This window comes from Tribolium madens, unplaced genomic scaffold (assembly GCF_015345945.1).
Source record: "Tribolium madens isolate multiple individuals breed KSU strain unplaced genomic scaffold, Tmad_KSU_1.1 Scaffold_2;HRSCAF=44;Tcas5.2_LGX, whole genome shotgun sequence".
Classification (NCBI taxonomy): domain Eukaryota; kingdom Metazoa; phylum Arthropoda; class Insecta; order Coleoptera; family Tenebrionidae; genus Tribolium; species Tribolium madens.
Genome location: NW_025400995.1, coordinates 5,668,742 through 5,695,793, shown reverse-complemented (window position 1 = coordinate 5,695,793; position 27,052 = coordinate 5,668,742). Strand labels below are relative to the sequence as shown.

Here is a 27,052-nt window from a genome sequence, read left to right as displayed (position 1 = left end):
GCAGAACCATGCGCATTATTAGACAAATATTTGTTATTGTTGAAGTAAGTATTTATGCATAGTATTTATGCAAATAACTTATTGCAAAACCAAAAACTTTTTGTTGCCTTAAAAATAGAAACTGATGTTTTTATAAATCACTTAGTGTAACTAAATTTTGTTACAATAATTATATTTTGCATGCCTGGTGTAAAAATACCCTATGAGAGCCAAAAATAGGAAGCGATGCCACCTGCAATGTTAATATCAAGTTGGGATACTGTTCCTTTACGAATTCAAACATTTCACAAGATAGCGGAAAAGCGGTAAAATAGTGTCTCCTGGTGACGGCGATTGAACATAGTTGTGGAAATAGGTCACGTTAAATAAACGAATGCAAATGTGGTGTATATTCTACAACATCAAAGTTATTTGCACATTTAAAAGTAGTGTCCCAAACCCGACGGATGTTTATAGCAGACGATTGGGTAATAAAAAATCTGGATCGAAATTAAGGCGTTTTACGCATTAAAAATTTAATTCAGTGTCACTTGATTTATTGTCGTTAAAATTTAAGTTGATTATTGCTCCGAGAAATGAAAAATTAGACACTGTCTAGAATCACGGAGAAATATTTTTTGTAGAATACTTGCTAAGAACTGGAAGTAAGAGAAGCATTCATTTTTTAGATTTTATTGACTACAAAATAATATTTAAGTGATGGCAAACAGAAAAATACAAGGTGGGAGGATGTATCTGCATAAAAAAACTAAAAAATGTTTGATGCATAAACGATTGAAATGGAGTAGTGAAATTTAATTAAACAGGCTTTGGTGCAATATATTGACAATTTCAAGTGAAATTAAAAGTGTTAAGAGCCAAAATACGCTCTGTTTAATTGAAATCCATTCTAAAAACAGTATAAATTTGTTTCGAATAACTCACATAATCTTGTGATAAAGTTTAATAAAATCGTGGTAAGTTTTTCGCACCACTACCGTGTTACTGACTCGTTACTGACATTATTTAGCAATATTTATCTTATCTGGTATTTGGTATAAAATTGCGTTCTTAAGCAGTATGAAACAGTAGCAAAATTGTATTATAAGTAATAATTTTTCAGACCAGTGAGAGAATAAATTGAGATTATCGTAGAATGCCAGAAACGATTAATATAATATTGAGTGGTAAAAAGTAAATTCCAGCCTGGGGTTTCAGTCGAGCAATTACGTTCAGATCCAACGCTTTCGTTATCACTTCCTATCCGTTTTATTCCTTTCGCCCCAGTTTGTTTTTATTTTTATAATTCCCTTAAATACATGCCTCGATTCAGATCCCCGAACCAAATAAATCGATGCCATTCCATATCCACATTTGTTATGAATTTTAATTTTTCTTTAGCCTCGATTTCAACACATTCGTTTTCTGTCCAACTCCGTGTATTACAAAATTTCGAATTCAATTAGGTACGAATGTAGAGCATCATTAAAACATTTTTATCTCATTTTTATGTACCGTTTGTTCCTTATTTCCTTACTCACTCACAAAAACTCAGCAGCATCGAATAATTGAATTACTATAGAATCTTTAGTAAAATAACAAATAAAAATATCTTTTTTATCTTTTTTATTGTCAGAGTAATCGAAGAAATACGGAGCTCTGGGACAAAATTTGCTAAAACCTAACTCGTTCTGTTGAAGAAAACGATGAAAATCTAGTTTCTATTAATATCAACAAACTCATTCCGTAATAAAATTTATTGAGCGATGAGTATGTTTCATACATTAGAGAACAAATAACAACTGATTTATGTTGGTAATAATGGGGAAAATAACGATTAAATTTTATAATTAATAACAGAAACAATTGCCGCGAGAATTTCCATGTAACTTCGGTCAAAGTATTTGCATTATTGTGGCTTTTAGAGTTAGATATGCTTAATTAAAACACACTGCTGAACAAAAAAACATTTTGCTAATTGCGGAGTATTAAAAATAAGCACGTAGAATCTACAATAAAGTACATCAGATTTAAAATATGTAAAACGAACTTGGGTACAGTTTAGTTTCTTTTAAATTTAGTTTCGCTCATATAGTTTTAAAAAATTGAGTGATTTAATAATAGTGTAAGCTATACCGATGTATGGATGTCGTAACACCCGCAGAAGTAAGTTTGATTCCGAACGGAGAGACAATTATGACATTGTTACATCTGTGGTTTGTTCAGATTTTATAGGTTCTTGTCAATTATTTGGATTTTAGAAACTTGAACCCAAAAACTGGTTTTAAAGAAATTAAATGTTTATATGACACGTTCAGGTGTTATAGTGACATTTTGTAATTTATATAAATAGAACGACAGTGTTTTATCAGAAAATATCTTAAAATAAACGAAACAAGTTTTAAATACCAAAATACGGAAAAAATCAAAAGAAAGGTAAAGCCTACAACACATCTCTATCAAATAATTATGACTCATGTCCAATTTTGTAAATTAATTCATTTAAATTTGAGTTTTATTAAATTAATTAAAATTTGGGTTACACGTTAATTTTCTCAGAGCAATCTATTTCTTGGTAAAGCACTAAACAAAATTTACTGCTACAATATAGCTATAGGTTGTGTTTGTTGCGATGTACGAAAAAGTCTCAATCTTCTCGTCCTTGTGTCAGAAAATCAAACATAACACTCTTTACTGGAAATGGTACCGCGTACTGTGTGATACGAATTAGTCACTTACACGCTAACAATGATATTACACTTACAACTTTGAATAACACACAACTCAATTAATTAGAACTTGAATTTACATTTACTTCTTGCCGTAATTTTGTTTAAATGAATAAAATCAATATTTTCTATTTACTTTTCAATTATAATTTTCATCTGTGACGCGTGTACCTGCCATAGTGATTGTATTTAGATACAATAATAAGTTATTATTAGAAAATGCTAATTTTTGAAATATAAACTAATTGAAACACTAAATTCTATTTTTATATAATTCACTTATTATGTATGTTTCGTTTGTAAACGAACAAATCAGATAGAAAGTGAATGTATAAACATATATTGACACAAAAATTATTTTTGTCTATAAAACTAACTACACTACGAAAGATAAGTTTAAAACTAGTTAAAACGACTTTACGTCATTGTTATTTGCCCCGCCTGTACATACATCATGGTGCACTTGTTACAATGATGATGAAATAAATGAAATATTTTTTATCAAAAAATCTACACTTCAAACTAAAATTTCATCATTTTGGGAAAACAACCTTTATCCGGTCTACTGATTGAGTCTTGAATAGGAGACATCCCAATTTTTTTATACTTGTAAGTGCAAAATGCAATGGATACAATCGTTTTTCTTAATCATAACTTTTGTCAATAAAATAGGTATTATTATCAATGTACACAGTTAGAGAATATTATTTTTAATACATTTTTTGTATTTAACTATCAAATTAAATGTAAGCATTATTTTTAATAGAAGAAATAGAAATAGAATTTTTTAGAAATGACTGAGACTATAATATTGGGAATAACTTTTATTATGAATTTAAATCGATTAAGTTTTTCTCAATAGTTTACAAACTCATTTTGCTAGGTTTCACATTTTGTTGTCCGATATCAAATGTTTCAAAACTCAAACCGCAAACGTCATTATTTACTAACAATTTAACCAACCAATTTTCACCAAATTAATTTAAAATCAAATACCCCAAAAGATGTATTCAAATCACTCATACAATTAGTTGTAGATATAAAAAAGACTAGATAAAATAAGAATATGATAAACAAAAGAAGTACTTATTTTAAAATTGCAGTTTATTTCAGTAAACTTACTCAATTTGTCATAAAAAATGTTTTTTTATGATTTTCTGAAATATTAATTTTGCTTATCTATACAAGCAAAAACTAATATTTGATAAAGTGTCTCAGGCACGAAAAAATTATGAAAACTTTTCTGTTGTGTATGTCATGATCTAACATGCATATTATTTCAAAATCACTCTGTATTTGTAAAAGAAGTATTTCCAGTCTTAAAAATTAAATATATGACAAACCATTTTGACAAAAAAAATTGTAGATGGGTCAATTTATGATTATTTAAATTTATGTAAAACCCAATATAACTTACAAACTATTACAAAAACATAATAAACTTCAAAAGTATAATTTTTTTATAAATTTTGTAAATATGTGATAACACAACAATTTGATAACAAATAAAATTGATATTGAGGTATTCGTAATTATGAGCATAATGCAAATGCCACTTGTGGAATGTACAGATATTATAATTAATGTTAATTAAAAACCACAACAACAAATAATAAATTTATTGTCATTCTCACACAAAAATTACAAAATTATTACCAACTTAAGAAAAAAATACAATACTGTCAAGACAAACAAGGGAAATATCTTTATGGCTATTTCTCCATGACTAGATGAACTTCCTAAATCATTCAGTTAATCCCAGGAAGAGTACCACCGGCCTTCATCATATTTTCCGAAGTTCTTTGAAAGCGCTCATCCCAGTCTTGTAAAAAATCTGCAACTGCTGAATGTCCAAACGTCAAAGCTTCATCCAGCGGAGACCTTCCCCATCTATCTTTTATGTCATGTTGTACATTGCACTGTTGTAAAAGGAAATTGACACAGTGGATATGACCCTCTGCTGCTGCCAAATGGAGAGCCGTACGTCCGTCATAGTCGGCCAAAGTCATATCCATACCGGAAAGTTTATGCCTGGAAAAGCAACTAAACCCTCGGACATCAGCTTAAAGGTCAATACCTTCTGAGTCCCGGTAAATCACCAGCAGCTGCCGAAAATAACAAATTAACCACATTCATCCCTTTGGTTTCAAATTTATGTTTTCTAGGGTCAGATTTGTTAGAAGAGTGTAAGAGATTGTCGTATCTGTGGAAATTGAATTTTTTTACCAACTCCTGTAAGGTTTACGTAAAATGGATTCCATTATTTAATTAATCACAAACCTCACAGAATTGCACTCCCCTACAGCTATTACCTAATGGATCTAAAGGTGGGGACCAAAGGGATATTCCCATGACATTTGGAATCACTACTAACAAAGCCCCGCTGACTCCTGACTTTGCTGGTAGACCGACCTAAAATCAATATAAGCATATATTTTTTGAGAAGGATTAATTCAATTTGCAACCTTGAATGCAAATTGACCGGAATAGTCGTACATTCCGCAACTGTGCATCAATGACAACACGTCACGGACACTCTCCGATTTTAAAACTTTTTCCTCGGTTAGGGGACAAATTCCCCCGTTCGCTAACGTAGCCCCCATTACAGAAAGAGTATCGCTGCTCATCTCCAAAGAACAGCACTGGAAAAATGTTATTTCACAACTCATCAATTTTTTTTTGTCTAAATCACCTGGAAGTAAAAATCCATGCATTCCTTGAAATTGGTTTTCTCGGGAAAACATTTGTGTTCTCTCATGTAGAAACCTAAAGCGTAATTCCGATCAGCCGCTTCTCTCTCCGACAAAAATACGGCATTATTGAACCCTAAATCTTCTCCTCCTGCTAATCGCTAAATCCCAATTACGAAAGTGTTAAAAGCAAACACAATACAAAAATGATGTTTACCGCAAGTAAGCAAACATAATTCAATTATAGCTTCCGAGAGTGTGACTTACCACAAAATAGTTTAGAGTGTAGTCAAACTTCTCTGCGAGGGTCATTTCAGGACCGGCGACGGTTTTGAGGAGAGCACAAACCAAAATTGCCCCAGCGTTAATCATGGGATTATGTGGTTTCTCTGCAAGGTTACTACAATACATAAACATTAAAATAATTATGTCTTCTAGTTTTACTATTATGGTCTAGGATTAGCTCGTTGAAATTTCTACCACTAGGTTCTTGTCCCACGTATTTATGAACCACCTCTTCTCCTAACAGATCCAAAGCGATCCCATAAGTAAGGGGTTTACTGCAGGATTGGATCGTGAAGGGGATATTGACATCCCCAATAGAAAATCGTTGACCATCTATTGTGCACACACTAACACCCCAATAATTCGGATTCATCCGCTTCAATTGCGGGATATAAGACGCTACCTACAACAAAGATGTGACCCATTGCTGGATTTCGGCTAATCCATTACTTTGCCGTTTGTGTTTTCCTTGCATTTCCAATAAATCTCCTCCAATTCTTTGCAAAAATCTTGGAATTCGGGAATTATGAACTGGTGACGAAACGCACGAGAGATCAAACCGATACAAGGTGACACGATACTATAAAATACATAAACTACTTTACTACAGATTGTTTGCAATTTAAACAATTGTTCAAGACCTTGACGAAGAATTATAATTTATGTACCTTCGAAAAGTTTCCAAATTTAATCTCTGAGTATCAGTCTCTTTTTGGGTGCGTTTTAGAGTTTCCATCATTTCCTTTAATCGAGGGTCACTTTTGCGCAAACCAGTAGTCCTTAAAGCCTGAAGTAAAAACGTCAAAAAAATTACAAAAACAAATCAATTAGGTATTACTGAGAGAAATTTCCCTATAGAGAGTAATCCTGTCTCCTCACTTTTGAACATTTCAAATAAAGCATCCTCGTTCCTGTTTTCACCACTACAATAATAAAAACAAATTTTAACTAAAATAAAAAATTTACCCAAAAAATAAATCATGAACAAAAAAAGACTTACTAACGCATATAATTAAAGTCATGGATAAGAGAAAATTTTCTTCTGTAATAAAATAAAGTTTAAAATAAAAAACAGGGTAAAAATAAATAAAAATTCAATACCTATGCACTTTAGATGCAGCATTCGGTTGTTGGACACGATCCTAAAATTTTCTATAAGTACCTATAAGACGAATAAATTTGAATCTGTTACTCACATTTTTTTCTGAAGAATGTTTCACTGATGAGAGTAGTTTTATTAGAGCATTGCCAGACCTTGTTATTTGAGTTTTGTTTAAATTAAATAACAACGATTTTGATATTAAACTTTTCATTTTGTATGTGATCGATATGTGACTATTTCGTAACGCGACGTCGCAATCAATTGGAACAGCAGAACCGCGCTGAAACTAGGCGCATGACTTTTTAAACTCTCAAGGAGTGTTGTGCCACCTTTCGGGATATTTGATATCAGAAATATTCAAATTTGCAAATCATTAAACCGTAAATAACACCACATTACATTGTTACAAAAAATTACAAGAAAAAAAGATGGGGATCAAGAAGGTATTTCTTTAATACAGAATTTGATTTTTTTTGACAAAGATTTGACCAAAGGCATGTGACTGAAAGATAAATTGGCTATTGCCCGGAGTAAATAAGTAATGTGATTATTTGTTGTATTTTCAATTATTGCATAATTTTGCAAGCACATTGCAACTTGAATTATTAGAGATAAGTTTACTAATCGTACCGTTATCAGTGTTTCAACTAAATACTAATAAATGTACTTTAAACTAAACTAAAAATAATATCTAAAGTGAATCTTAGAAAATATGACAAACTGATTAAAAAAAAGTGTGAATACTGACTGCGGTCAAAGATTTATTGTCACATACTTAGCTATATGAAAATAAAATAATGCTGATTCTGATTACAACGAAACAAAATGAATCAGTTTCAACATGGCAAAGTACGAAACTGTATCATATTGACCGAAGAAGCTATTGTGTTTTTTACTTAAGTTAATTAATAGTTCCGTAAGAAAATAATATGTTTTACTTTGCTGATAATATTTAATTTCAATATTAAAGTTGCGTGTAAAACTTTGAATTATGCTATTAATTGTTGCGTTGCAACTTTCGAGCTATATTACAACAGCTACGAATTATTTAAGTACGTTAATGAACGTCTAATAAGACGTGCCAAAGCCAAAAAGAAATGCCATAATACGAAGTCAAATAAATTTTATTATTAAAAGAGTTACTACGAATTGTATAATGATAAAAATATATTTATACACATAATACTTTGGTAAAAAATATCGCTAAATTATACTATAAGCATTATATACAATACATATGAGTACATATGAACACAAAAATATTACACAAAAATATTGCCTTTACGATGTGTAATTAATTATATAATTGCAAAACTAAGTACATTCCGAACGCTGCAGCGCGCATACTTTTTAACTTGAGAAAAAAAATTTGTACTTCAAAACTACCAAGATACTGTCAATGTACTTGACAAAATAACTCAAAAATTTTTATACGATTGGAAGAAACACCAATCAATGAAAATAAAACTTGATCATGATATGTAAAGTTAAAAAATATTTACATTGACATCCTTGTGGCAGTCTTTTAAAAATAAGCGGGCAAGATTTGTATTTTTGAAAATATTTACCTAACTAATTATCACAAGGGGTCACAAAAATAAATAAACTAAACTAAATTGTGGTTTCCGAATCGATAGAAGCTTGCCGTTGTGAACTGTATGCAGGAGGGCCATTATTAAGAAAGGCCATCGATCTCATACTGTTTCTATTAGGATTGTTGCGTTTTTGTGGCACTTGAGGTGTAGCATGACTGTGGTAATGTTTAGGGGCATTGTAACTAATAGCCCTAGTCCCGTGAAAGTTCGAGTAACTTGATCTAACTGAAGCCGGTCTGTTGTTATACAAATCATCAAAATCTTCGGTATCGTTAAGTGATTGGGTAGATGACTGTTGGTAAGTAGGGTTCGAATGTCCGTTATGTTGCCAATTCTGGTGAACCATCAGATTGTTATTAGATACACTATTATAGTAATTTGGTAAAGAATCAATAGGAGAAGGACTAGCTGGACTATCATAGGCATGTGTTTTTTGCTGTTGCTCCAACAAACGCGTGACGGGGTTTTGCGTCATTCTACGCGAACTTCTTGTAGACGAACGTGCAGTAGAGTGTCTTCTACTACTGGTACTATGTCTGCCAGAGGAACCTCTTGTCATTACACTACGACGCTTTACTCTTCTAGGTGTCATTGGCTTGGGTGAAACTGGTTGTGGCAAATGTTCGTTATCAAACTCATTATCACTATCATGTCGGTTTTCCAGCTGAGAACTAAATTCGATTGAGTAGAGAGACATTCGTTTTGTGTTTTTTCTTGACGATTTACGTGATGCTGTTAAAAAAGTCCACTCTTAGTTCGTTTTGAGAAATCAATAGCTCAATAAAAAAATACAATTTTACATCAAATCAAAAATTATAATTTATTTGTTAATAAAACAAAACAACATGCATTAAGCTACGGCAAGCTTAACAAAGTCAAAGTTAACGCCAACAGTTATTTTATAATTAGTCACTCATAAATAGAACACATAATCCAGTCCCAATATTATAAAAACCAAATATTGTCACTTAAACAAACCGTCACAAAAACAATACTGACTAGATACGAAACCTTCCAGCAAAAACAATACTGCGATATATAAAAATAGAACATATTTTTATTATTAATTCTTTGTAAAACAACAAATTTTGAGAAAATCTGTATTTTCAAAAACGTTATTAATTAATTTAGCACTGAATTGTCTTCTACTAACACGACATTTATATAGCATTGACAGTGGTTGTATTTGCTGGAGCTTGTTATTAAATGCAAAGTCTTAAAAGTTGAGATCTGAATCAAAATAAGGCCTTGTGGCTATTGACTTAGGTCTAGTTGAGCGTTTGTGTTTTTGTGCATTTAAAACGTTCAAAGAAGAACTTCGTTGTATGTATCTTATGGTATCAGCATGTAAAGGATTTTTGCTTTTGCCCGCATGCTTACGGCATTGTGAGCATGGTAAAACTGGAGCTTTCGACTTTACATTTAATTTAGTGTTAGATTTAGAAAAATGTTGATTAAGGCCATCACTGGTGCTCACGTACATCGGATGTAAAGAAAAATATTCAGGACCTTTACCATCTTCATAATTAACTGAAAATAGAGTATCAAATAGCAACTACACTACAGAAGAGAATAATTAAAAACTACTAAACACCCTAAGAAGAATTTACCATTGCATCCCATTTACCAACTTACCACACAGTTTGAGGATCAAATCCACCAATGAAATCAACTGCAAGCAGATTAATCATAAGATTATTGGCTGATTATAATAACATAATCAGCCAAATAAAAGTGAAGTTGTATTATACACAAGGTGAGTTAGTAAAATACAATCTACAAATAATACTTAAGCTACAGTTTAACTTACAAGTATCATCTTCCTCTAAAAATATACGACTTAAACATATTCCAATCACAATCCCGATTAACTGTAAAATACATTAGATCAGCGATTTGTAATAATAATAAAAACAAACATACTGAAGTCACACACTGCAGCCCCGCCTGGAAAATTTCGACATGTACGTAATTTACAAGACAATTCTCACTAGCAGTCTGATAAGATTCGCTCAAAATACGCTTACATCCTGGTCCCTCGTTGCTCCACCAGCTCTCACTCTTTGGGTCCAATTTGAGCACTTTATTAGTCTACAAGATTCAGAAAATTGTTTTATTTCCCATGTTTAATGTGACAGGAAATTAACTATGTATACATAGTTCAATGTAATATGATAAAATGTATTTTAGGCAATGTAATGTTAATAAAACGGCTCAAATAATAAATTGTGAAAATTGTTAGTATAAACTATCTGATTATTATTATTTCCCTTACTATTTTGTATTTAAACGATAATACGAAACTCTAAGCTCTAAGCCAATGTTCAGAAGACAATGATGCTTGATTGTTAAATGCCTACACAATTGCACAATATGTACTGGTAAATATTGATATTTTAAGCATGATTGCAAAACATCAACTGACTTTATTTATTTTCTAATGATTCTTATGAATGATTATAACAAAAAAAAATCTAATGGCAACACTGACGTATTGAAAATTCATTGGTAGATTTTTACTGTAACTTGATATTAATGAAATGAGACAAAAACAATTCGAATTTCTTAGAAATAGAGTTATTTCTGTACCTACTAACAATCCAAAAATCACTTAACTGCATACAACAAAAATACTTCAAACTGAAAGTAATAGTAATTATTTCGAGCTATTGTTCTATTTTTTGTGCATTATGTGTGAAAGAAGTATGGTATAAACAATAATTATGTAATCAGAGCAAAATTGTGCAAAATGAATCATCATATCTATTTTATACAAATATCAAAAAGAAAGTTATGGCGCATGTGTGGCATACCTTATGGTCCAAGTTGGCTACATCTAAATATAAACAAATGATGAAAATGTTCCATCCCAACCAGAAGAGGTGCCACAGAATGTACTAAAATATACAAAATCGATAAAATTCATAAAGAGTATACAACAAATACTCACTGATATGATATACTTAGGCCGATATTGATAGGCACCAAAAAATCCTAGTATAATGAAAATAATTTCAAAGAAGTTCACCAAGATTGGTATCCAAAGAAATCCCAGAAAATCAAAAACTTGCCTCTCGATAACTGATAACTAAATAAAGACATGTCTATTATAATATCAAAAGAACAATGAAACGAACCTTACCATTTGCAAGAGACAAACTGATAAAAAAAAGTATCTTCTTGAGCAAAATCCCATGTCATTTAGCCTTTTTCCCTGTCGTTCTTTCGTTAAAACCTTTTTACAACAGCCTAGACAATCCCAAAACCACCCACTTCACAACCATCTTTCGTAAACATTATTATTTAAATTAAAAATTTCGTTAACTACGCGACGAAATCCTTTTATTTGACATTTCACGCAAGAACGCAAAGTCACTAAACAGGTGCGCGTGAAAAGTAAATATCCCCAAATATTCAAAAAATGTTGTAATTTCGAAGCGGCACGTCACAAACACTTATAGAGTAAATCTCCGTAGCATTTGTAAAGTTTTTTTGACGTAATTTTATAAAACTTGTCCGATTGTTTTGCCGGAGTTTCACTCTCCTCAGATGCACACCCGTGCTTGTAGCGAAAACCACAGGTGTATTGATGTAAAGACGTTTTAAAAAACTGGCGCGAAACTGAAAATACTTCACCAAAACGTAAGCCAACAGAGCCAAAAAGACCAAAAAAGAAAAAATCGCCACATAATTCAGTACAGAAAGAACCATGAAGCTCTATTTCATATTTTTAACACAATCACCTGTAGACTGGCTGTCAAGGTTTGTTTACCTCATCACCATGGCAACGACAAATTATTTAATCAATTATTGAACATTTCTCACATGAATTATTGAAACTTTGCTGAAGTAATTTATTCAAACACTAAATACAAAAAATAAAAAATCACGACTTTATAATACTGTGAACGAAGTTTTTGAACTCTTCAACTTCATAGTCATTCTTAATTTCAGTGCGTTTTTCCGCCCCCATAACAGCAACGTTGCCTTCAAAACCTAGCAAATTTTCAGGGTCGCCACCTGTATCATAATCGCCATATCCCTTTAAACCAGTCAGAAAATCTTGGACAGATTTATATCCATTCGTTTTGGCCAAAGGTGCAAGAATTCCTGTGGGTCTCTTGCCTTGCTTAAGTCGACAAAGGGAGCAGTTGCAACAGCCCCTACACACGTAACATTTCCAGTTGGGGTCTTTTAAAGCCTGAACAGGATCTTCGCCATATCGGTTTATCACACAGATTCCACAAAATTGGCCACGTGTCCCTACGCAAGATCCACTGCGGCAGATGGTTTTTGTGTCCACGGTTTTCTGTCTGCATTGATGACAACTGGTCCCGGCAGTCCCATACACTTTATTACCACCAACTTGGATATCTCTGATCATTTCTTCTGTGACTTCTTCAGCAGGGATTATTCTTGAAGACAGACTACGGGAATACCATTTCCTTGGCTTTTTTACTTGAAAAACCACATCTTCAAGGTCTTTAAGTGAATTGGAATCATGTGTAATCTGGCTCTGTATGTACAAAAAATAAATAAAATAAATGAAAAGCGCCTTAACCACTTAACGAAAGAAAGACATACCTCGTCTGGTAAATCCTCATAGACAAAATCAGGTTTTTTGTTTTGTAACCGTGCAGAACTTCGTCTTTCACTAGGAACTACCCCAGTAAAGCGAAAACTTGAGTCTCCTCTTTTTCGTTTATTCCTAGTAGAGGATGATGCTTGTTTCTTTGGTTTACCAAATAAAGAAAGGCCCTCGACAAGAAAAGAATCATTCATAAGAGATTTTAACTGTAACAAAATACTACAAGTAAAGTCATTGTACTTAATCGTACTTACAAATGCATTTCGTTCTTCTAAATTTTTCTGTCTGAGTAGTTCGAGATCGCTTGGTTCTTCAAATCCATCATTCGACATATTTGTTTACGTTAGGTAATAATTACAAACAAAAAATAAATTAATAACAGAAATATAAGGGGAAAATGAGGTTAGTGATATTTTTATATCAAGGTTAGTAACAAGGAATTCCCGCCTTTTAGATGTGACATTACAGATTTCTCTGTAAGATTAGTTAACCTTATAACAGTGAGATGTCACTACAAAAATATACAGGGCTATTCACATAAAATGTCGAGTCGGCTAAAAGGTTTCAAGACGCAACACACAATACATTCTTATTAAAAAAATAACAATGTTCAAAGTGAATTTTAAATTTTGTGTGTCGAAGTTTTGACATTGGCAATTACTGTAGACGTAAAAAAAATTACAGTTTCCTGAGGTTTATCACTTTTTTTAATAATCTTAAAAATAAAGTAAGGGAGTAGGTTGAATACGAATAAATTCTGTTTCATTAGCGGGAACTTGATTTTATTGAGAGACAGTTTGCAAAATCTTCAATTACTATCAAATTTTAATTTGCCTTTAATAGACTTAATAAAAGCCAATTAAAATTTAATTTACGACTAAACTAATTCGAATTAAGTTGTCATTTATTTTACATTGTTAAACCTGAAATTAATCGCGAATTAAAATTTGATTGCAATTAATAATGTAAATTGTCCCACAGGACGCAAAATTGGTTGAATCCACTTTTGGTAAGAGTCGACATTTTATGTGGATGATCCTCTATAATTTTCAGAATATTCACCCATTCACCTACTGTAACGAATGCATTAACAAATCATTTTTTTTGTAAAAAAATACGTTTACAAATTATTGGAATCACTATGTTGATAAAGTTTGTTATCAGGAAGAAGTTGGTAAAGATGATAAAAAATTATTTGGAACATTATCTATCATCAAATTGATTTTTAATGTTCGTCCAAAAAATATTTTGCAAAATACGACTACCCTTATAGCAAATTCATATTTTGAATAGTGACATACTGCAATTATAACTGATTTATTAAGAATTAGTGAAATCATTAAATCTGATAATACTCGTGGATAAAAAAAAACTTACTTATTTAGACATCAACGCGAACGTCTTGTTTTTATTTACTCAACTAGGATTCAAGTAGGTATATACTTGAATAGATAAGAAACAGTCGGGTCGGGTGCACAACCACTCGTTAGTTCAGAAAGATTACAACTTATTACCCACAAAGTGAACATGAACATATTCTGAGATTCAATTTGTGTCTATGTCAACGTAAATGAAAAACGATTTGGGGGCAAAGTTGTTAAGAGACCACAAATATGCAGGATGAAAACGAAAATAAGTCTCTTCTATTGTAAGTAACGTTCAAATTTTGTTATCTCAAGATAATAATTACTTCTAGTTTGAATAATGGTAACAAATACGGAGCAATGCACAAAAGTGACAGTGGCACTCCTAAAAAAGTGATATTTTGTGTTCATGGAAAACCAAGTGCTGGCTGTTGTAAAGTTTTACAAAGTGAAGTCATCGACATCAAGGAAGGAGATTTTGTTGACACACCAACTAAAGAAAATCAAGATGCCACCGAAATGAGTAAGTTGTGTTTATCAATTGATAAGCAGTTAATGACTTTACCACATATCTTATTCACATGGCAATAAATTGTCTATCTATACATATATATTTTTTATCCTGACACTTAGATTTTACTTTTTTTTCTTTTTTTTTATAGTTAATAAGCATTGCCATCGAGGGAAATCTCCGGAAATTGATCGAAAAGCAAGACGAAAATTAATTGTGGCCAGTATATTATGTGTACTTTTCATGATTGGAGAAGTTATAGGTATTTAATTGTTTATCGTTATTTTTAGTTTGTTCAGTTTTAGTCGAACAAAAATCAATAAATGTACAGGGTGATTTTAAAGCTTGTGCAAATATTTTAACAGGCTTAAATGAAGACTAAATAACTAAATAACTAAACTTGCCTTATCCAAATGTTTATAATTTCTGAAATATAGCTGATGCAACGTCCTCTTTGGCGTCGGAAAAATGCGATATAAACGAAGTTTGAACCTTTTGAGTACTTTATTCCAAAGTTTACATTACTATTGGTTATTTGGTCACATTTGAGGTAATGAAATTCGGTGGTATCGCAACAAAAAAAATCTGGTGTGAACATCACACGACTTTCCTTATCCTACTTATTTGGAAAACATTTTTACGTCCTTGGAAATCCGAGTAGCAAATCTAATGTTTGTGTTAGTGCCACCTGCCGGATTACACGCGAAATAGATCATAGTTGTCGCGGGTTCAAGTCTGGGGTGCAATTTTTTTTATTATTTAATATTTTTATTTTATCACATTTTACTGTTTAATAACGTATATTCCATGATTCTAAATAATTTTTTTCCCTATGAATTCAATCGTATAATCTTGCGGCCGCTTTACTGCAAATTTTTGGTCTTTGCGGCCGAACGGTGCGACCGATTTTTACCAATCGTACTGCGTCCCCTTCCTGCAAGTAACTTACATACCAAAATGAGGCACATTATAAAAATATTTCTATTTATATACAGGATGTCCCAAATAAGATACACAACTAAGTTCTGTTTTTTTAAATAAAAACCCCAATTTTTTATTACATTTCTGGATTAGCCACTAAATTGTCAATATAACGTACCTTGGTCTCTTAGACTTACCTACAATAGTTTTTGACTTATGCCAATTTATGTGTCAAAATTACATCGTACATAGACCCATAAAAAAATTCATAACTTCAAAATTATTCAAGATAATTTAACCAACTTTTTTCCAGTTGATTCCTTAAGCCTTAGCGCGTCTTCTGAGATAAAGGCAAACTCAGAGTCGATTTACATCGCGTGCTACGATTTATTGAAAATGACAAAATACAAATGGAAATAACTCGACTTTTTCAAATACAACACTCTATATTTTATTACATCGTTGCATGGCATTTTTTATGAGTTTTCTGTCAATATAGGATTTATGGGGTCTACTTTGCAAAATTTATGAGATTTTTGCAAAATAACATTTCTTATTTTGCAAAAATCGTACAAATTTTACAAAGTAGACCCTATAAACCCTACATCGACAAAAAGCTCATAAAAAATGCCATGTAATGATGCAATAAAATATATAGTGTTGTATTTAAAAAAATCGAGTTATTGCCATTTGTATTTTGTCATTTTCAAAAAAACGTAGTAGGCGATGGAACATTGATTCCGAGTTTGCCTTTTTTTTCAAAAGATATGCTAAAGCGTAAGGAATCGACTGGAAAAAAATTAGTTAAGTTGTCTTGAATAGTTTTAAAGTTATGAATTTTTTTGTGGGTCTATGCACGATGCAATTTTGACAAATAAATTGGCATAAGTCAAAAACTATTGCAGGTAAGTCTAAGACACCAAGGTGCGTTATATTGACAATTTAGTGGCGAATCCAGACATGGAATAAAAAATTGGGGTTTTCATTTAAAAAAACGGAACTTTGTTGTGTATCTTATTTGGGACATATATGAATAGAAATATTTTTGTAATGTGCCTCATTGTTGGATCTATTGTTTAAAAAAAAATCATGTCGATAACTTGGAATGAAAAAAAGTTATAGAGCGTGCACGAACCCCTGGGTCACCCTGTATTTGCACAAACTTTAATATCACGCCGTAATAACACTGTTAAGTTAAACAAAAGGTATATCACTTTCTGGCATTTTAAGACCCAATTTGATTAATTTAGATAATTGTAGCCATTTATTAAAAATTAATTTTTTTAGGTGGCTACCTGTCAAATAGTTTGGCAATAGCATCTGACGCCGCTCACCTACTGACTGACTTCGCAAGCTTTATGATATCTTTATTTGCCTTATGGATGGCAACTAGACCCTCTACAAAAAAAATGCATTTTGGATGGTATCGTGCTGAAGTGATAGGTGCTTTAACATCTGTTTTGCTAATCTGGGTAGTTACTGGAATATTGGTCTATATTGCTGTACAAAGAGTCATACATAAATCTTTTGATATTGATAGTAAAGTAATGTTAATTACTTCCGGTATAGGTGTTCTTGTTAACTTAATGTAAGTAAATTAATTTAACTACGATAATGACTCATTTAGTAACATTTAGAATGGGCTTAACACTACATCAACATGGACATTCACATGGAGGTGGTAGTACACATTCTCATGATAACATCAACGTCAGGGCAGCTTTTATACACGTTATCGGAGATTTTTTACAAAGTTTTGGTGTTTTTGTAGCCGCTGCTGTAATTTATTTCAAAGTAGGTATTTCGAAAAAAATTGGGAAACCAGTTTTCACAACATTATTGCTTTTTAGGAGGAATGGGTAATAATCGACCCCATCTGTACCTTCATTTTTTCAGTATTAGTAATGTTTACCACATTCAATATTATAAAGGATACTTTAACAGTACTAATGGAAGGAGCTCCTAAAGGAATTGATTTTAATGAAGTTATGACAACACTCTTAAACATAGAAGGCGTTAAAAGAGTTCATAACTTAAGAATATGGGGTTTAAGTTTGGATAAAATTGCAATGTCTGCTCATGTTGCTATTAGTAATATTCTAAGGCAAGCTAAAATTCTATATTAAGTGAATATTCTTAGGTCCTGAAGTAAATCCACAGCATGTTTTAATGGTTGCCACTAAAAATGTCCATGATAAATACAACTTCTTCGAAATGACATTGCAGATTGAAGAGTTTCAAGATGCCATGGAAGACTGTAGATTGTGCAGAAATCCGGTATAAATATATATTACATGTCACCAAATATTTTTTACAAATCATTATATTATTACATTTCAAAGAATTTAAAAGAATAACTTATACCTACTTCTGACTTGTATTATTCCTCTTTCTGCGTATTCATTTCTTAGGTAAAATTTAATTCTCACACTCATTTATTATATTAAATCTCGTATATTTGGTTGCAGCAAATCAGGCGTATTAATTATACTGTGTAAGTTTTCTTGCATTTTCGTAAGAAATATTGACTTAAATTATTGTAAATTATTTCACCAGTAGACCTCAATATAAATTAATTTTGAGAAATAATTATTATATGGTTTATGGCTGTTGAGGGTGATGCCAAACATCTGGAGAATCCACAAGAACCTTTCCGTTTTACCTGCTTTTCAGCAATCACTTCTCTTATTTCGAAATCATTTTTTATTGACGTCTATTGTTGAAATAGTTTACAATTTAAGTCAGTATTTCTTACGAAAATGCAAGGATTTTATACTACAGTAGTATCATAGATTAAATATTATTTATTCTATGGTAGTATTCAAGTTCTACCTAATTGATTTTTAATTATAATATGCGAACGCAAAAATTAAACAGTATTATATAAAAAAAAAATTTTAATTTGAAAAAATTAACAAACTAATTCATACACACTTTTGTAAATTTTTAGATAACTACTACAATTTGAATTGTGAAAACTACTCAGACTAGTGACATAACACATAAAGGCATAAATGTTGTAAAAATGTCTAACAAAATAATTTTGAGGTGATTTCTAATATTATTCCGAAGAAAATATAAAAAAGTACGCTTTTTTATTTGATAATTTTAAGTTAACATTTTTTACTTCTTTGCTACCTGTTATCTCCCAAAGCCACGACGACCCAAACTTCATACTTGCCCATCGTTTCTACCTGTGTTAGTAGTATGCGCTGACAAATTTTCAGCTTTTATAAAATGACGAAGGACTGGCGACCGCAGGCTCTTGCTCTATTAGGTACATGATGTTTTAAATTTTTAACTTCCATTTTTGTGTGAACTTATTTATTTATGTCTAAAGATATTTTCTTTTAAATAATAAATAGAAACATTGGTCAAATATTTGTGTATGTTTATGTTATGAAATACATAAAACAATCTACTAAAGTATGAACTAAAAAATATTTACCGCACCGTGTTTATACATTTCTAATCGTTAGTTAATTTTTCTGTTAATAAACAATTATTTTACGATAATTGAAAAGCAAGCAAAATCTCAAAAATAACCCATACGGCAAGTAAATTATGAGAAAAAATAATTGCATATAAATGAGTTTCCTTGAAATGGTTTTTGTTGCAAATAGCAAATTTTTTTAATCAACTGTTGTTGGACAGTTTAATCAGTGTCATTAATTTCGTTTTTGTGTACGTTTATAAAATTGAAAATATTGTTTTGAGTCCCAAGAAGTACTTGTGCAAATTATTATTTTGTAAAACTTAATGAGAGCCTTGACTATGTTACCGATTTCTCATAATTCAATGTCATTATAAAGCAGATTTCCTGATTATAACTATACTTTTAATTTGCTGCTTCCTTAATCCTTATTTCCTCTGGGTTAGTAGTTACCCGAATAATTAACATTGATCGGTTTTATTTCGATCAAAATTTTGATATTTTACCTAGAAGAAAGGTAACTCTAATTTTTTCTTAGAAATTCATAAACAGAGGACATCAAATATATCTATCCTTTAAAATAGCCGTGGCCAAGGTCAATATTATGAGGGTTTTTGCACACAAAACGCGTGTAAACCAGAATTTAGGCTTCTACTCTCATTATTCTTAATAGGTTTCTACTTACATTTTTACCTAAGATTTTGCTTCCATTCATTTAAAGTTTTTGTTTTATATAACTTGTAACGATGTAAAAAGTTGTAAAATACCACACTGTTTGAAACATACTGAAAATAAAATTTGTGCTGAAATCATAATCACTGTTATAATAAAAAAATAAAATAAAATAAAAACAGTGTATGTTTTCGTCCTAAATTACCCTTGAAAGTTAAAAGCGTCTAGTCTAAATAAAAATTTTAATTCGTACGGAACAGTACAACAGTACAAGTGACCTTTTACGATGAATATTTTATACATGAGGTATAAATATAAAAAGTTGCTCTGATTTACGGCAGGAGTAACTACCAAAAAAATATGTCCAAACCACTCAAAATAAAAATTTATGTTGTTAGACATTTTTATAACCTTTATGTCTTATGTCAATAATCTGAGTAGTATTCGCAATTTTCAAATTGTAGTAGTTGTGTGCAAATTTACAAAAGCGTGTGTGAATTGGTTTGTTGATTTTTTGAAATTATAGTTTTCAAAAATATTTTTCTTTTATATAATACTGTTTATTTAATCTTTTTGCGTTCGCATATCATAATTAAGTGAGTACTACCATAGAGTAAATAATATTTCATCTGTGATACTACTATAATATACTGCTTGCATTTCCGTAAAAAATATTGACTTAAACTGTAACTTATTTTAACAATAGACGACAATATAAGATAATTTAAAAGAGAAGTGCTTGCTGAAAAGCAGGTAAAACGGAAAAGTTCTTGTGTCTGTGGATTCTTCAGATGTTCGGCATCACCCGCAACAGCCACAAACCATAAAATAATTATTTATATATTGTTAGACAAATATGAGCTCGTATTTACTTTTGTAATAATTTAGTGTTAATATTTTGAAATGAGGGTTATTTTAAAATTATGAAAAACTAGAAAGTAGTCATAAAAATTCAGTGTCACGTGTCATGTGATGTACAAAATTATTAATTCAATGAACTGTTTAATATACATCGTAAAATACTAGTTTCAACTTTCAGGGTAGGGTCAATGATATAGTTTAATTTGTATAATTAAGAAAGAGACAATGTCAAAGAATTGTTGAATGTCTTGTCAATTTAAATTTTTGCAAAACCAACAAGTTGAAAATTGTCCTTGAAAATTGAAACAGTATAAGCACTATTTATTCATAATCATAGTTATAATTTTTTTAGTTGTTTCTCGTAATACTTCTTACATAATCAGTTTTTTTGTCTCAGTAGCAATTTATAAGATTGTATTCCTTATATTGTATATTCAAATTTTAATAATATTAATTAGTCAAACTGCATTAATCCAACAAAACGTACCTACTACCTATATACAGATGTGTCAGAACTCGCGCTCCAGAGAAAAATTTCAAGTAAGATAATATACATTTATTGACATTTATTTTTTAACATTTGCCATTTTTTATATCTATTTAATGACACTGATGATCTTGTATATGTTTTTTTTTTATAATTATCTAGTAAAGGTATAAAAATTTTGCCAATAAAAGCCACAAATAACATTAAACAGAGTTACAATTTAGGATAGAACTTCCTTGTTTCCTCTTCTAATAGCCTGCAGCAAAAAGACATAAAAAATTATTTATCCAACAGAAATTAATAAAGTCAAAATGCAAAATTTAAACTCTCATAACTCCGGAATTCTTATAGATAGAATTTTTTTAACATTTCCATGTTCTTGGTATCGTACTTTAAATGGCATTTTTCTCTGAGGGCGCGAGTTCTGACGCATCCTGTATAATACATTAACGTTTTTATTGAATCAGTTTTGGGGTAAAATCAAGTTATTTTAAAATGAAAAATTTGATAAAGATTTTAACCATTGTCTTTTGTCTTATGCTATTGGTACATAAATAACTATTACATTGATAAAAAAAAATATTTGTGATAAAATAATCGCATTTTGATTTAATTTCGCGTCTTAACCAGGATTTATATAACAAAAAACAAGTTTCTAGTTTTGAAATTGCATTGAATACAAATACAAAAGATGAACACTAATGTAGTGATGGAACAAAATTTTCCATTCGCTTGATTAATCAAAGAACTTAAAGAAGATTAAACAACACCGCAATTGTACAACATTCGAGAACGGTAGTTCAGCATGACAAGCAAATCTAGAAATGTAAATTTAGCAATTTAATGAAAATTATTTGAATCATAAAAGCTATAATCTGAGATGCGATTAAATCTTTACTACGTTTAAAATACGTATGTTTTTATTGTCAAAATAATGATGAAACAGGATTGTAATTCTCTGACAGTAATGGATTATGATTATAGTGATGTTATCAAAATAGGTACATCAATTTATCATCAAAGCAAACAGAACTTTGTTATGCTTTCGACGTAATTGTTACGCACTTAGTTTCCAAAAATAATTACAAAATATATTTTTTTGCATTATTCTAGAAACCCTAAATCTAGCTTTGCCTTTATATATCACGCAAAAACCTACGCAGCACTTTTTAAAGTCATTTATTTAACCACTTACTGTGTTAATCGCATTAGTATTTTTAGGTGTTAATTGTGTAAGAGTGTGTAATAAAATAATTAACGAAAATACTTAATCTATCTATGATACGTATTTTTGTTTTAATATTAAAAAACTGCATAGTGGTACTAGTACTAGTGGCTATAAATAAGCTTACGTAAATTCCAAGTTGATTTGCAATTGAGAATAGAGTAATTCGATAGAATGGAAACTTTAAGGTCGTTTGGTATTTTATTTTCATGTAAACTTAAAAACACTAGCAAATCAATATGATGGTTTCGAATCGATTAAATAAAATTCTTTCTACTTCCGTGAGAGAAATTAGTTTGCACGTGCAATTTTTCCTAAAACTATCTGATTACGTTATAATTATAGCATGAGCAAAATAATTCTGTACCTGACTTCATTGCTTTAAAAATCATAATAACAAATAAAAACATTTCAATGAGTATTTTTCCAGTGGAAGGTTATTGGAACAGAGAACGTGCAACACGTACAAAGAACGAAAGAAAAAGATAAAAAAGGTAATACCGATTTAAAAGTATAACCGATGCACACTGCAATGAAAATAAAATTATTTTGTTAAATATAACTCTGCGCCGCTACTGCTTCATTAGCGGTTTCTGCCAGCCACTTTCACCAAATTAAATAGGAAATAGGTTAAACTCCCTTGATGCAAAAATGAATGAATATTGGTTAATTATAATCAATAATATTTATATTAAAACTTAATGTTTTTTTCCTAAAATAATTAATAATACTGAACTAAAAGGAGGCTACACCTGCACGTAACATAAAATCTCTTTTGTTTTTAATAATGGATATTAAAACTGGCCCAACATGCGTTAAGGATAACAAGCTTTTATATCGGTTACTGTAATTAAATTCAATTCTACATAAAATGATGATGATGATGATGATGCCAACTGAGTTGCCGAAACACGTATCGACGTTATTTGTGTGTGTTAGGATATCTCTTCTTTGGAAAAGTTTGTGACTATTTTTTTTAAATTAAAAATTTGAAAACTAATTAAGTAGGTAGTTCAACAATTTACGATTCGTAAATTACACGACTTTGTTTTTCTGACAGTATTTTACTATTGTTACCTAAATTAAACACTAAATTATTATTTGGATTTTAATCATTTTTTAATTGCAAACTCTTGTTTTTAAAAAAAATTTTTTCATATACATATACATACAAAAAAATTTTACTTTGAAAAAATTTTGCACTTTGACTCTGTTTATTTCTGTTAGAAAAATAATTTTCCAAGTTTTTTTGCTATAGGCTATTAAAAGAGGAAACAAGGAAGCTGTATCCTAAATTGTAACTCTGTTTAATGTTATTTGTGGCTTTTATTGGCAAAATTTTTGTGCCTTTACTAAATAATTGTAAAAAAACATATACAAGATCATCAGATCATCATAATAGACATAAAAAAATGTCAAATGTCAAAAAGTAAACATTTTTTTCATGTTCCTGGTATCTTACCCTACTTGAAAATTTTCTCTGGGGCGCGAGTTCTGGCGCACCCTGTATAAGTATTACGTATACAATTAATTGTTCACACGTTGGAAATAAACGTTTTTTTTTAAAGCAAACGCTTTATGTGTTTTTAAAATGTTATTGCAAATTGTCAAATTTTTTTTATAATAGTTACTATTATGACAGTAATTATACTTAACACATAAACGATTTCTATTTATAGAAGTTCATTTCAAAAAAGTTAATAAAAAAAGGATTGATTGTATAATACACAATTTTATTATGATTATTTTTTTCACTTTTTGAAAAAACTAATTCAGTAAATCATTCTGGACCTACTTTATAGCTAATTGTTAACTAACTGCAATTTCAGCGTGTTATTTTTAGTAAATTATACATATTTTGCAATAATCATTATTTTATTAACCAATGTCTGAGTTCAACGTCTTTATATTAAGTGCATTTTTACTAATAATAAATAAATAAATAACTAAAACGGTAACAGAAAAAAATTAATATATCCAAGCACACACCAAAGTCGACACTTATTTCGACAAATTAGGAAAGCATCATCGAAGCAATAATGATAAATCTAATAAATAAATTTCTAAATTACATAAACTGATCAATATTTTAAACAGTATTATTTTTAAAATGTATGTCACTTTTTTAGATTATCCTCAAAAATGTATGGTATTAACATAAATAAACATAAACATTCTTTAAACAAGCAATAACACACCTTGGTATTGGCAGTTGGCGAACAATTTTAAATGATGCAACAAATAGCACTACTCAATCAGACTGCTTGTTTGCAGAATTAAAATTCATATAAACTCTTGCTTTTCAAAATAATAACGTAGCTGTGCAAAATAAAGTAAGGGATAGAAAATAGAAGGGACGAAGAATTTAACTTGGGAAGTTGTATAAATTATATAAAAATAATAAAATAGAACTAGTTTACAAATTTAAAAAAAAACGGCTCACTAAATGAAAGTAAACTTTTATAACCAATTTCGATACGCTGAAACGAAATCTGAAAACCAAAGCCGCCACACGTCCAGATTCTGAGATATTCATTCGCGTCTAATTATTGGTACTTCTTAGGAAGAAGGGATGCAATCCGTCAAATTTTGTTATATATATATATATATATAAATATAACCTTTCCAACCCCAAAGTCACACAAAATTATATATATATATATAATATATATAATATAATATAATGGAAGAACTATATTTTTCCTCAGAACCTCTCAAGTCTCAAAAAGTTGTTACAGGAGTTTATTGTAAAAAGATCAACGTTCATGACTTCTGAACGCTACCTTTTGAATTTAACGCTCTATTCTGTTTATAAATTTGAAAAATGGCTTCAGGAATTTGCAAAGTACAACGTCTAGACAAGGGTTGTTATGTTTGTAGCTGCTACATTGTAAGTTACAATGAAAGCACAATAACAGAAGCATTAAAGTTTGCATATCTGCATTATTTTGGCTTTTCCGTCGGTAATCCAGATACCGCAATAGTCAACAGTTGTGGGGTTACAATAAGTAAATCAAGTAGCGCAAGTACTAAGAATACTGGGATAAAAATATTTTGGGCCACTATATATGGTTGGTCTATTATAAGAGAAATGCATACAAAGATGTACAACAGGAAAAAAATAATAAAACATTTTAAGTTTTCTTTGTATATAAATAATATTTTTGCTCACATATATTATATATGTATGTAGTTTTAGTTCTAATTTAGTTCTAATGAGCATCACAAAATTACATTGTTAAAAAAGTGTTTTTATTTGATGAGCAAAAATGGTGTAAACTAGTAGTTCATAAAAAAACAAATTGTTAAAAACTAGTTATTCTCTCAGAAAAAATACTGATTTAGACATTTTCATAATTAAATAAAGTTCTTATAACAAACAAAAATACACTTGATATGTTCAAAAACAAAATATTTTTTTATTTGTTCATGGACCGCTGTCATAACACAATGGGTCAATGGGCTCATGGCCCATTGATTTATGACTAGACTTGTTTATTGTTGCAAGTGGGAAAATAAAAATCAAAATTTTTAAAAATTCCTCGAGACCGTGTGACGTAATAATGGACTCTTATTTATTGGTTAAGTATCTATCATGACTAAAATCTCAGAATACCAAATTTATTATTGTAAAAATATTACTAACTTAATGAGAGTTCTTGATTTTGTACATTAAATAGCGGAATAAATTGATGTTTTAACGATAGCAGATACATACAGGATGCGCCAGAACTCGCGCCCCAGAGGCAAATGCCATATAAGGTTATATACCAGGAACATGGAAAAAATGTTACAAAAATTTTATCTATAAAAATTTTGAAGTTATGAGTGTTTAAAGTTTGCACTTTGACTCTATTTCTGTTGGAAAAATAATTTTCCAAGTTTTTTTGCTATAGGCTATTAAAAGAGAAAACAAGGAAGCTGTATCCTAAATTGTAACTCTATTCAATGTTATTTGTAGCTTTTATTGGCAAAATTTTTCTACCTTTACTAAATAATTGTAAAAAAAACATATACAAGATCGTCAGTATCCTTAAATAGATATAAAAAAAAAATGTCAAATGTCAAAAAATAAATGTCAAAAATTTTTAAACATGTTTTCCATGTTCCGGGTATCTTATATTCCTTGAAAATTTTCTCTGGGGCGCGAGTTCTGGCGCACACATATTTCTATATAAGCATTTTTCTAAAGGCAGTAGAAAAATGCTTATATAGAAATATGTATATGTATCTGTTATCGTTTAAACATAAATTAATTCCGCTATTTAATGTACAAAATCAAGTACTCTTATTAAATTAGTAATATTTTTACAATAATAAATTTGGTATTCTGAGAATTTAGTCATGACAGATACTTGACCAATAATAAGAGTCTATTATTACGTCACAATGTCACGAGGAGTGAATTTAAAAAATTTTTGATTTTTATTTTCCCACTTGCAACAATAAACAAGTCTAGTCAGAAATCAATGGGCCATGGTATATGAGCCCATTGACCCATTGTGTTATGACAACGGTCCATGTACAAATAAAAAAATATTTTGTTTTTGAACATATCAAGTGTATTTCTGTTTGTTATAAAAACTTTATTTAATTATGAAAATGTCTAA

General features: G+C 30.2%; 4 protein-coding genes across 14 annotated transcripts; 1 reads left to right on the top strand and 3 right to left on the bottom strand.

Moving 5' to 3' along the window:
- Window positions 1-4,312: 4,312 nt before the first annotated feature.
- Window positions 4,313-7,768, bottom strand: LOC123006838 (glutaminase kidney isoform, mitochondrial). 4 transcript variants are annotated; one of them, XM_044401673.1, is made up of 13 exons: window positions 6,880-7,768; window positions 6,785-6,825; window positions 6,684-6,725; window positions 6,522-6,606; window positions 6,352-6,470; window positions 6,134-6,263; window positions 5,843-6,086; window positions 5,666-5,787; window positions 5,401-5,559; window positions 5,174-5,350; window positions 4,989-5,120; window positions 4,786-4,940; window positions 4,313-4,739 (listed from the first exon to the last, which is right to left on the bottom strand). In XM_044401673.1, the coding sequence occupies exons 1-13, from the start codon at window positions 6,994-6,996 to the stop codon at window positions 4,457-4,459; spliced, it is 1,806 nt and encodes a 601-aa protein (XP_044257608.1). In that variant the 5' UTR covers window positions 6,997-7,768; the 3' UTR covers window positions 4,313-4,456. The 4 variants fall into 4 exon arrangements, 3 of the variants coding, with proteins under 3 accessions (XP_044257608.1, XP_044257610.1, XP_044257609.1); XM_044401675.1 differs by having other exon boundaries at window positions 6,522-6,631; window positions 6,880-7,021; XR_006412834.1 differs by having other exon boundaries at window positions 4,597-4,739; window positions 4,786-4,911; window positions 5,021-5,120.
- Window positions 7,769-7,914: 146 nt separating this feature from the next.
- Window positions 7,915-11,772, bottom strand: LOC123006839 (sodium/potassium-transporting ATPase subunit beta-1-interacting protein). 7 transcript variants are annotated; one of them, XM_044401682.1, is made up of 8 exons: window positions 11,523-11,772; window positions 11,331-11,468; window positions 11,194-11,277; window positions 10,304-10,471; window positions 10,191-10,251; window positions 10,016-10,052; window positions 9,862-9,910; window positions 9,032-9,112 (listed from the first exon to the last, which is right to left on the bottom strand). In XM_044401682.1, the coding sequence occupies exons 1-7, from the start codon at window positions 11,574-11,576 to the stop codon at window positions 9,907-9,909; spliced, it is 546 nt and encodes a 181-aa protein (XP_044257617.1). In that variant the 5' UTR covers window positions 11,577-11,772; the 3' UTR covers window positions 9,032-9,112; window positions 9,862-9,906. The 7 variants fall into 7 exon arrangements, with proteins under 7 accessions (XP_044257611.1, XP_044257613.1, XP_044257614.1 ...); XM_044401679.1 differs by lacking the exon at window positions 10,016-10,052 and having other exon boundaries at window positions 8,973-9,112; XM_044401680.1 differs by lacking the exon at window positions 9,862-9,910 and having other exon boundaries at window positions 8,975-9,112.
- Window positions 11,773-12,207: 435 nt separating this feature from the next.
- On the bottom strand, window positions 12,208-14,899 carry LOC123006515 (cell division cycle-associated protein 7-like). Of its 2 annotated transcripts, XM_044401050.1 has the most exons (4): window positions 14,093-14,899; window positions 13,223-14,041; window positions 12,965-13,174; window positions 12,208-12,896 (listed from the first exon to the last, which is right to left on the bottom strand). In XM_044401050.1, exons 2-4 carry the CDS (start codon window positions 13,298-13,300, stop codon window positions 12,267-12,269), a joined length of 918 nt encoding a protein of 305 aa, XP_044256985.1. In that variant the 5' UTR covers window positions 13,301-14,041; window positions 14,093-14,899; the 3' UTR covers window positions 12,208-12,266. The 2 variants fall into 2 exon arrangements, with proteins under 2 accessions (XP_044256985.1, XP_044256984.1); XM_044401049.1 differs by having other exon boundaries at window positions 13,223-14,899.
- On the top strand, window positions 14,409-18,131 carry LOC123006514 (zinc transporter 2-like). Its single transcript, XM_044401048.1, has 7 exons — window positions 14,409-14,616; window positions 14,665-14,855; window positions 14,995-15,105; window positions 17,052-17,352; window positions 17,402-17,558; window positions 17,615-17,855; window positions 17,905-18,131. Exons 1-7 carry the CDS (start codon window positions 14,582-14,584, stop codon window positions 18,045-18,047), a joined length of 1,179 nt encoding a protein of 392 aa, XP_044256983.1. The 5' UTR covers window positions 14,409-14,581; the 3' UTR covers window positions 18,048-18,131.
- The last annotated feature ends 8,921 nt before the right edge of the window (window positions 18,132-27,052 follow it).

Coding starts and splice junctions, on each gene's coding strand:
- LOC123006838 (XM_044401673.1), bottom strand. CDS start 6,996: ATGAAAAGTTTAATATCAAAATCGTTGTTATTTAATTTAAACAAAACT. Junction 6,826..6,879: donor AACATTCTTCAGAAAAAAAT/GTGAGTAACAGA, acceptor AGAAAATTTTAG/GATCGTGTCCAACAACCGAA. Junction 4,941..4,988: donor GGGGAGTGCAATTCTGTGAG/GTTTGTGATTAA, acceptor TAAACCTTACAG/GAGTTGGTAAAAAAATTCAA.
- LOC123006839 (XM_044401676.1), bottom strand. CDS start 11,576: ATGGGATTTTGCTCAAGAAGATACTTTTTTTTATCAGTTTGTCTCTTG. Junction 11,469..11,522: donor CAGTTTGTCTCTTGCAAATG/GTAAGGTTCGTT, acceptor GTCTTTATTTAG/TTATCAGTTATCGAGAGGCA. Junction 9,113..10,190: donor TTTAGAGGAAGATGATACTT/GTAAGTTAAACT, acceptor CTTTTTTAACAG/CATCACGTAAATCGTCAAGA.
- LOC123006515 (XM_044401049.1), bottom strand. CDS start 13,300: ATGTCGAATGATGGATTTGAAGAACCAAGCGATCTCGAACTACTCAGA. Junction 13,175..13,222: donor TAGAAGAACGAAATGCATTT/GTAAGTACGATT, acceptor ATTTTGTTACAG/TTAAAATCTCTTATGAATGA. Junction 12,897..12,964: donor ATGAGGATTTACCAGACGAG/GTATGTCTTTCT, acceptor TTGTACATACAG/AGCCAGATTACACATGATTC.
- LOC123006514 (XM_044401048.1), top strand. CDS start 14,582: ATGCAGGATGAAAACGAAAATAAGTCTCTTCTATT. Junction 14,617..14,664: donor GAAAATAAGTCTCTTCTATT/GTAAGTAACGTT, acceptor AATTACTTCTAG/TTTGAATAATGGTAACAAAT. Junction 17,559..17,614: donor CTGCTGTAATTTATTTCAAA/GTAGGTATTTCG, acceptor ATTGCTTTTTAG/GAGGAATGGGTAATAATCGA.